The sequence below is a fragment of the Littorina saxatilis genome, unplaced genomic scaffold, assembly GCF_037325665.1.
Source record: "Littorina saxatilis isolate snail1 unplaced genomic scaffold, US_GU_Lsax_2.0 scaffold_2855, whole genome shotgun sequence".
Classification (NCBI taxonomy): domain Eukaryota; kingdom Metazoa; phylum Mollusca; class Gastropoda; order Littorinimorpha; family Littorinidae; genus Littorina; species Littorina saxatilis.
In genome coordinates, this window is record NW_027127554.1 from 1 (window position 1) to 10,614 (window position 10,614).

General features: G+C 41.4%; 1 protein-coding gene across 1 annotated transcript; it reads left to right on the plus strand.

Moving 5' to 3' along the window:
* The first annotated feature begins 6 nt into the window (after positions 1–6).
* LOC138955975 (OTU domain-containing protein 3-like) lies at positions 7–10,360 on the plus strand. The gene is made up of 6 exons (XM_070327460.1): positions 7–54; positions 890–1,018; positions 2,923–3,025; positions 3,383–3,474; positions 8,661–8,801; positions 9,313–10,360. The coding sequence occupies exons 2-6, from the start codon at positions 899–901 to the stop codon at positions 9,499–9,501; spliced, it is 645 nt and encodes a 214-aa protein (XP_070183561.1). The 5' UTR covers positions 7–54; positions 890–898; the 3' UTR covers positions 9,502–10,360.
* The last annotated feature ends 254 nt before the right edge of the window (positions 10,361–10,614 follow it).

Sequence of the window (10,614 nt, forward strand, 5' to 3'; positions counted from 1 at the left end):
AGCGTTCGACGGGATGGCGACAACACAGAGTCCCCTGCCAACATCAAGTTACAGGTACTGAGGGAAAGCTTTGACTGGACATTTCTGCCATTTTACCACCTTAGAATTTAAATTACACGTACAGTGACAGGGGCGGACGAGGGGGGGTGCACAGGGTGCACGTGCACCCCCCTCCAGCAACAACAACAAAAAAATTTGGAAAGCTGATTCTATGACCATTTATAAGTTCAAATGGCACCAGATGGCACCATTTTGCTTCTTTGAGCCAAAAATTTTTCCGGGGGGGCATGCCCCCGGACCCCCCTAGCAAATTCGGGCGCTTCGCGCCCATCACATTCACTTTCGGTTCAAAGTGTACCCCCCCTTACAAAGCAACTGATCCGCCCCTGAGTGATCATGATCATCAAGTTACAGGTACTGAAGGAAAGCTTTGACTGGAAATATTTGCTATTTTACCAGTTTAGAATCTGAAAATTCATTTACAGTGATCATGATCATCAAGTTACACTGAGTGTAAGTTGCAGGTACTGAGAGAAAGCTTTGACTGGACATTTGTGCCATTTTACCAGTTTAGAATCTGAAAATACATGTACAAAGATCATGATCATCAAGTTACAGGTGCTGAGAGAAAGCTTTGACTGGACATTTGTGCCATTTTACCAGTTTAGAATCTGAAAATACATGTACAAAGATCATGATCATCAAGTTACAGGTACTGAGAGAAAGCTTTGACTGGACATTTGTGCCATTTTACCAGTTTAGAATCTGAAAATACATGTACAGTGATCATGATCAGCAAGTTACAGACAGGTGCTGATGAAAGCTTTGACTGGAAATTAACTATTTTCATTTTCATCTAAATTACAAACAGAACTCCTTTGCCACACAGGAGGATGCTATGGCAGCAGCCCCGTCCTTTGTGTCCCATGGTTACGATATTGGAAGCAGCGGTGTGGTGACGGCACAGCGAGGGATGGACCATTTGGAGGCAGAGGTCATGAGAGCCACGGGCTGTGAGGTACGTTATGGAACAAAGGGTACTTTTAGAATATATATCAAAATTACAATACAAGAAAAGTAAGTTTATGGAAAACAGATTAATTGACAAAGTGGAACATTCTTTGTGAATGTTCACTGTTGTCAATTATACGTTTATTTTTATTTTTTATTCTTGATTCTGGAATGTTAGCACTCTATCATTTCTGGGATGCAGGGTACTGTTAAAGTTCAATATTTGTCTGAAGTCTGAATGTGACTGCCTGTGCGGTGAGTGACTTTAATGGAGGGAATGGGAGAGTGGTGACTTTACAAAATGGGGATTGAATTGGTGATAGTGGCATAGGTCAGGTAGCAGTTGGTCAACATGTACGTAACTAGGTGTGTGTGTGTGTGTGTGTGTGTGTGTGTGTGTGTGTGTGTGTGTGTGTGTGTGTGTGTGTGTGTGTGTGTGTGTGTGTGTGTGTGTGTGTGTTTAGAGAGAGAGAGAGAGAGAGAGAGAGAGAGAGTCCATCTCTGTGTGTGTATTTGTCTGCCTTCTGCCTAATAAGTCTCTCTGTCTCTTTGCTTTTATGTGGGTCTGCCTGTGCCTTTCCTTCAGCATCTCTGCAGTCTGTGCCTCTGTTGCACGCCACATTTTTCTTTCCAAGCATTACCTCTTAATACAGAGTCGTAATTCTTCCCATAGGAGCTCATATTGCAACCCAAGAGAGCTGCCTCCAATTTTCACCAGGGAACATATTGGCTTCCAGCTAACTCGTCTAATCATCTAAGTGCATGCTGTGCGGGTGAAATTGAAACAAGCAGTGACAGGCTTGCACATTTTGCTCCACTGTATCAAAATAAATTGGCACCTTGCGGCTATAGAAGATTGAACTTAACGCCTAACGACTTCATAGCATTTTACAGCTCGGCGCCTCTGTAGCCATCAAGTCAAGTTTAAAGTGATAGGCCTTGCTGTTGAAAGCATCGTGTGTCCTGAAAGTATGAGTGTTATCTGACTTTTTTTTCAAACGTCACCCAAAAATCCCTGCGCTTAGAACTGTACCCACGGAATACGCGCGATATAAGCCTCATATTGATTGATTGATTGATTGATAATACACAAAAAAGTTGCAGATATTTGGTCTGGTTTTTCTCTTTTCCCTTTTGTAGTTGTTGTTTCTTTCTTTGCTTGTGTTTCCTTTTTGTCTGGTTCATGGTCAGTTTGAGTTATGTCGGTTGTTTTTCTATCAGCGGTGGAACATAGAATAATAAATAATAATAATAATGGACATTTATATAGCGCTTCTCCACAGCTCAAAGCGCTTTACAAGTTCAATTTACAAGTTCAATCAAAAACACAACACGATATAATTATACAACTAATACTATTTGTGGAATAGACAAGAAAGTGTTCTGATTTGAGGAAGGCCGGGAGCTGCAACTTAGCTTACCAGTGTCAACATTCAAAAAGAAGAAAAAATAGAGAGAAAAGGAAAGTGAGAGTCACATTTTTGGAGCGTCTACTTCTTCTTCTTCTTCTGCGTTCGTGGGCTGAAACTCCCACGTACACTCGTGTTTTTTGCACGAGTGGAATTTTACGTGTATGACCGTTTTTTACCCCGCCATTTAGGCAGCCATACGCCGTTTTCAGAGGAAGCATGCTGGGTATTTTCGTGTTTCTATAACCCACCGAACTCTGACATGGATTACAGGATCTTTTTCGTGCGCACTTGGTCTTGTGCTTGCGTGTACACACGGGGGTGTTCGGACACCGAGGAGAGTCTGCACACAAAGTTGACTCTGAGAAATAAATCTCTCGCCGAACGTGGGGACGAACTCACGCTGACAGCAGCCAACTGGATACAAATCCAGCGCGCTACCGACTGAGCTACATCCCCGCCCCGGAGCGTCTACATAATTCATGTTTGATGTTTATTGCAGGATGTGGAACATGTGCGAGAAATGCTTGAGGATTGTGACTACGATGTGGATGCCACCATCGCTACTCTCTTACAGACCTTGGATCTTGGAGATGGCACGCAAGGTTAGGGTTTGTCTGTCTGTGACTAACGTTTGGTCTGCCTGTTGGTCTGTCTCTTTCTTCATCTGATGTTTTTTTTAAATCTTTCGTACCATCCATCTTTTGTCTATGTTAATATGATATTCACATGACTGTTGTGTGCTTTTGAAGATCTATGTGTGTGTGTGTGTGTGTGTCTGTCTGTCTGTCTGTCTGTCTGTCTGTCTGTCTGTCTGTCTGTCTGTCTGGATCTACCTGTCTGTCTACCTGTCGGTCAATCTGTCTTAAACATCTCCAAACATCTTAATATCTATCAGATAGTGTTGGCTTTAATGCTTGATGTAAATTGTGCTAAACCTGTGGTTTTATTAATTTTGACAGAAGATGACACAACCTCGTTAACATCTCAGCAGACGGCAGACAGTGGCATCTGGGCCTCTAACGGAACAGGGAACCGTATCTTTGGAGGAGGGGTAAGTGTGTGTGTGTGTGTGTGTGTGTGTGTGTGTGTGTGTGCCGTGTGTGTGTGAATGTGTGTGTGTGTGTGTGAATGTGTGTACGTGTGTGCCGTGTGTGTGTGTGTGTGCGTGTGTGTGTGAATGTGTGTGTGTGTGTGTGTGTGTGTGTGTTTGTGTGTGTGTTTGTGTGTGTGTGCGTGACCATAACAGTTCATGTAGCTTGGTAGTATTTGAGCAGATTGGCATTCATGCATTTATCTTTTAACGGTCAGGTTTATCTGTGGGATGATACATCACCAAAATTTGTGAAAAAACAACTCTTGTGATCTGTCTTGTCAATGAGATTGTGAAGCCTTTATTAAGAGAATACTGTTGTGTTAATTAGATATGGCAGGTTTCACGGTATTGAGACATTCTATTGACTGCACAATGTGCTCTGATTTCTAACTTGCTGAACCAATTTTCTCAGTGTTTTTTTTTATATGCAATGCACAAATGTGTCATTTTGAATACAATTCTGAAAAAAAAAATCGTTTGAGTTGTTTTGTTGGCATTTTATGCACATGTGTTTGGTAGCGATCGTGTGAATCCTGACAGACGCCATTTCCTTCTGCATGACAGAAGCCAACCATTGATGTGAAAATTGAAACGAAAAGGCACTCAATTCACACTGAATGGTCATATTTGATAGCAGAGCTGCAATATCTAACCATACAAACAAAAACAAAAGCACAAATATGAATTTTGCATTACATATTTTGCACACAAAAAATCGAATCGAGAATTGGAAGCTGTCTGTCCGAAAAACTAAGTCTTCACAGATAAACCAAGTAAGCTTATTTTACCACAAGAAATGATAACATGATTTTATTTTGACATTGAAAACACACCTTTATAGTCTGTACTTCATAGGAAAGCATTTACAATGACCGAAATTTCGCGAAATTCCGCGCCGTGTCCATTTCTTGGAATGTCCGACCGTCGTCTGTCAGGGGTTTCCAACGATCGCTACTTTCACTTTCGTTGTCATTTCCGGGAAATCCTATGCCGTATGTGACATATTACACACTTTTCACAGTTGAGGCCGAAGGCGTGATTTGTGATTATTTTTTCAGGTGAGATTTTATTGTTTTTGTTGCCTTTTTGTCGAGTAATATGCCGTCTGTCAGCCAACGATCGCTACCACACGATCGCTACCTCTTCATGCTCGATCATATTTTTAGCTTTTTCAATGATTATAGAAGTTTGATTAACGTTTCCTTTGCAGTTCTGGATCGGTAGGGTAAAGGTATCTAATTTCGACATAAGATCTTGGGGGTACCTAAATCCGACCGATTTTCCAAGTCACATCAATGACGAGGTGCGCACGTCATCACAACAGAAGGAATGCCATTCATACACGGGCCATTCATGAACCGGTTGATGACGCGACTTTACGGACCAATCGTTTTGTCGCGAGAGTTATTTGCGTCATCGGCACCGCGGCGCGAAAATTTGCCTTGCAAGTGTCTTCTAAAGTTTTAACGTTGAGGGGGGAATCGAGACAAGGGTGTGGTGTATGTGTGTGTGTGCGTGTGTGTGTAGAGCGATTCAGACCAAACTACTAGACCGATCTTTATGAAATTTTACATGAGTGTTTCTGGGAATGATATCCCCGGACGTTTTTTTCTTTTTTTTGATACATACCTTTGATGACGTCATATCCGGCTTTTTGTAAAAGTTGAGGCGGCACTGTCACACCCTCATTTTTCAATCAAATTGATTGACATTTTGGCCAAGCAATCATCGACGAAGGCCGGACTTCGGTATTGCATTTCAGCTTGGTGGCTTAAAAATTAATTAATGACTTTGGTCATTAAAAATCTGAAAATTGTAAAAAAAAATAATAATTTATAAAACGATCCAAATTTACGTTCATCTTATTCTTCATCATTTTCTGATTCCAAAAACATATAAATATGTTATATTTGGATTAAAAACAAGCTCTAAAAATTAAAAATATAAACATTATGATCAAAATTAAAGGCACAGTAAGCCTCCCGTAAACCATCACAGATACGGCCAGGCTTTTACACACAGTACAAACACCCTTTCATTTAAACACTCACCGATTGAGAACATCCTAGGTGCCCTCCGTAAAGAGCGAACAATTTTCAAAGAATTTATTTTTGCGTGGTTTATCTTACCCCTGAGCCATCGTGAACTCGTGTCATCCAGTTTCCCTTTTTCACAATGTAGTCGTCAGTTAGTCATTTGAATGTGACTCGATGTGAGCTTATCTACAATAGCACGTTTTTATGCACGAAACAAACGGCTGTGGTTCACAAGAACTCTAGCGATGGCTTTTGACTGTTGAGAGGAACGGCGATATGCACTGTAAACCGTCGTCTGCGACGACCCTTGCGTGACCCTGCTTCCGGGCTTTTCTGATCTTGTCTTGATGAAAAACAAATTCTTTTATGATTAAAGAATTTTGTAACAAGCTGTCAATTTATTATTTAGATTTTAAAAGTTAGGTCTAGCGCAAAAACGCACCACGGTCCAAAAACATTCTGATAATCATCGATCCACGGCTATCGACAGTTTACATCGATAGAAGGGAAGTAACTCATTTTTGACCTGAGTTCAGAATGGGTCCAAAAAGTGTTCGAGACAATCTGCAAAATTAATTCTTTAAAAATTGCTCGCTCTTTACGTAGGGCACCTAGGATGTTCCCGTTTGGTGAGCGTTCAAATGGAAGGGTGTTTGTACTGTGTGTAAAAGCCTGACAGTATCTGTGATGGTTTACGGGAGGCTTACTGTCCGGGCGTGATTTCCGGTATCATATTCATAACAGCCGTCCCGGCCAGCACCAAAACGAGGCGCAATTGTTGTTAAGGAGAAGTCCACGAAAATAAATTCTTTGAAAATTTCTCACGCTCGACAGAAAGCAGCCAGGATGTTCCCGTTCGGTGAGCGTTCAAATGGAAGTATGCTTGTACTGTATGTAGACGCTCGGGGAGCTCTGTGATGGTTTACGGGAGGCTTACTGTGCCTTTAAATTTTCGAAATCAATTTAAAAACACTTTCATCTTATTCCTTGTCGGTTCCTGATTCCAAAAACATATAGATATGATATGTTTGGATTAAAAACACGCTCAGAAAGTTAAAACGAAGAGAGGTACAGAAAAGCGTGCTATCCTTCTCAGCGCAACTACTACCCCGCTCTTCTTGTCAATTCCACTGCCTTTGCCACGAGCGGTGGACTGACGATGCTACGAGTATACGGTCTTGCTGAAAAATTGCATTGCGTTCAGTTTCATTCTGTGAGTTCGACAGCTTGACTAAATTTTGTATTTTCGCCTTACGCGACTTGTTCTTTGTTTCTGTTTTTCGACGGCATAATTGGATGACCAAGCAGGCACGGCTACCTACTAAAGTCGTGTTGAGGCAGGCTTTGTTTAGGGATCCTTCTATCTCCCCCCTCCCTATGTGAGGAGAGTAGTTAGGGTAACCACAGTCTTTGGTGGTAAGCCTTCAGTTTGTGTGCGTCACTTATGTGCGTGTTTTTTGTTGTGTGTTTTTTCCACTTAAAATAAAAGTAGATTTGTTTAACATTCTGTATTCATATATGTATGCAATTGATTATTATTTTATATCAAAATGAGTGAGTGTCTTTTTATGAACAAAAAAGTGTTCCTTGTTAATGAAACAGGTATCTTGGCTCTTCTTGCCGTTTTCTAAATTAGGGGGTATCGATAGTATAAGTTTATTTCTGCCATTAAAAAAATGATAAAGAAGTACTTATCTGTTTTTATCTTGTACACACATAAATACACTTTCAAAACATGTGACTTTTGTTAGTGTATGGAGACCTTGAAATGTGAAAAAAAACATTTCGCCGGCCGGTTTAGGTGAAAATGGCGTTCTGATCAAGGACATCTGCATGCAAACATATAGACAGCCTCAGGCAAGGAACTTTGTTGTGAAAATCTGTTATATGTTTAAACTTTATGTAAATCATTTAGTATTAGTGGTTTTCTGTCTTCTTTCTGGAGTCAGGCTTGCATCAAGTTTGTTTGGTAGATTTTCACGTTTTGGGGGCAACTTTCGTTTCGCTTGATTTTCTATGGAAAAAAAGACTCTGCGTATAATTTTTTTCTTTGTTTTGTGTGGTACTGATCCTAATTAATTACAATAACATCCATGTTCACAGTATTTCACAGTTTTATGTTTGACTGGAAGTGTGAGAAAATGGGAAATCAATACCGTGAAACCTGCCATATCTTCTTTTTGCTCTTTGAAGCACTAGCTGCTTTCTGATCTTCCCCAGTTAATTAGTGAAGTGATCTTTTGATGCTCAGGTATCAAGTATGTATCTATAGTGTTGTGTACTGTTATTACATTTTTGATCCTTTATTGATGACCTGATCAAAAGCTGAAAGAGTAGTACAACATTTATCTGAGTCTTCGTAAATTGGGAAATACATCTTTTGAAGATGATCATCAGTGGAATTGATGGCGGTAGCAGATGTGTTTGTGTTTTTAGGAATCTGTCTATATACATGTCATTCACATTTCTGTAACTGTTGAACAAGTGTAAAAGCATAGTTTGGTCATGTCAGTCCAGTCCTGTTTGTCCATTGCCCACCACAGTAACAATTTAAAAAACAGTTGAGAAAAAAATAAAGGAGGATTAAAAACAAGCAAATTGAAAGAGAGAAAAAGGTCCGACGTTTTAGAGACCTAGAATCTTGTGTTTTTCTTCTCATCAACCTCCCTGATAGTCCCACCCCTCAACCCTCTTCCCCCAGTCCACCCATTTCTCAACATTCCGCATTAATAATTTCTACCTTCTAAAAGTCCAACCTTTTAGCTCATCTGAGTAAAAACATTGATTGATTGATTGATTATTTCATTGTCGTCATCATCATCATTGTCAATGTCATCGTCATCAAAGGATAATCATCATCATCATCATCACCACCATCCTCCTCCTCCTCATCCTCCTCTTCATCCTCCTCCTCTTCATCCTCCTCCTCCTCATCATCATCATCATCATCATCCTCATCATCATCATCATCATCATCATCTACATCATCATCAGTGAAAGAACGGTCAAGTTCACGGTCATATTCACAACCAATCTGTCCTCATTGTTATAAGTTCATTTAAAGCTTCCAGACTTGTAACACCAGTTTGTGCAAAATTTCCCCCCCAGGTGTCCAGCGGCGGGTCAGGGAGCAGCAAGGGTCACCAGAAGGTTCACTTTCGGGAGGACAGCTACGGGGGAAGCAGCGGTTACAGTTCGCTGGGCAGCAACAGGGGCGGTGGAGCACGACCAAAACTTGCTATTCCTGCTGTAAGTGTTGACATGTCCGTGGTTGGTTTTAATTGTTGTTGCTCAGTGTTGCATTCTGTGTGTGCTGTAGTTATCTTCAGACGTACAGACGAGTAGAATGCACAGACAACCGCAAGCACTCGCATTCATACACACCCACACAAACACACATGCACATACGTATGCATGCTCACATATTAACACACACACGCATGCACACATATTAACACACGCACACATGCACAATCACAGATAGACACAGAGACACTAACACTCACACAGACGAATGCACTCTCTTTGTCTGTCCGTCTTTCTCTCTCTTTCTATCTCTCCCAATTACATACACACTAGCACACACAAATTCTCTCTATTTGTTTGTCTGTCTGTCTGCCTCTCTCTCTCTCTCTATCTCTCCCCTCCCCCCCCCCCCCCCCCCACTGCTAACATACATATGCTACACCACTGCACGTCACACACATATTCCTAGACATAGCAAAACTAGATATAACAATCAACCTTTTCCTGCTTGTAGACCCATGTCAATCATCACGTGGTGACTGGAAGACAGATGAAAGAGATGAAGAAGATGGATAAAAAGAAGAGAGCGACAGAACGACATCAGCAGCGAGTCATGGGAATCGACCCTCGTCTGCAGATGGCGCACCAGTCTTCCCACCCGGAGGATACGTTCGTTGTTAAACATGACATCACACGGATTTAGCCCCGGCTGCGGACTAACATTGTGGTACTGATGGAGTTGTTCGGAGCAGACAAGGTTGATTGCTAGTGTGCCTGATCTGTGTCCCAATTTGAGCAGACATGAGTGTATGATCTGGTGTTGTTTTAATCTGAGCAGAAGGTTATACATTTTATTGTGTTTCCGTTTGAGACAATATGGAAGTACATGTACTATGGAACCCCCCTTTTATGACCTCCAAAAATCTGAGAAAATCAGGTCAAAAAAAGGAGGGAGTCTTAAAATGGGGGCAGTAGTATATTTACAAACTAGATGATTACCCGCTTCGCCGGGAAGAAGTAGAGCCGAATACCAGGCTGTGCCTGGGAGCCGGGTTTACGGCGCACGAAGGAAAGGAGATAAACGCGCAAAACACTGGAGACCTTCTAAAAATAGTAACGTGCAGTGACCTTCTAAAAATAGTAACGTAGTAACGGGAATATGGATTGACGCCACACGAAGGAAGGGAGATAAACGCAAAACACTGGAGAAGATAAGGAAGAGTTACTGGGAATGGTGAAATGAACAGAAAAACCAAAATCGGTTCAGCGCTGCGCGCTGAGAGCACGTGTTGAAAATTCTCATTGACCAGGTTGTGTCCGGGGTCTAGCTGAATATGCCCACCAAATTTGAAGCAGATCCATTGAGAACTTTGGCCGTGCATCCCGAACAGACACACAGACACACAGACACAAGTCGTATATATATATAGAAGTTATGAACAGAAAATCAGGTAAAAAAAAAGGAGGGAGTCTTAAAATGAGGGTAGTACTATATTTACAGAAGTTATGAACAGAAAGTCTGAGAAAAGAGGGTCTTAGAAGGGAGGGAGTCTTAAATTATGGGGGGGGGGGGGGGGGGGGGGGTTGATCGAGGGTCTCAAAAGAGGGATTCCACTGTATCTGATAGTTTTCCAGGTTGCGCAGATAACTGATATATTTGCAGACGTTTCCGTCTGAGCAGAGAGTGATATAATTCTCAACATTATGGGAATAAGCAAATAGTGACGACTCTGGCGGTGTTTCAATCTAAGCAATCTGGTTTTAATGTTTAAATACCTTGATGTTTCCATCTGAGCAGATGCTGTTGGTTTTGATC

Coding starts and splice junctions, on each gene's coding strand:
- LOC138955975 (XM_070327460.1), top strand. CDS start 899: ATGGCAGCAGCCCCGTCCTTTGTGTCCCATGGTTACGATATTGGAAGC. Junction 3,026..3,382: donor TCTTGGAGATGGCACGCAAG/GTTAGGGTTTGT, acceptor TAATTTTGACAG/AAGATGACACAACCTCGTTA. Junction 8,802..9,312: donor CAAAACTTGCTATTCCTGCT/GTAAGTGTTGAC, acceptor TCCTGCTTGTAG/ACCCATGTCAATCATCACGT.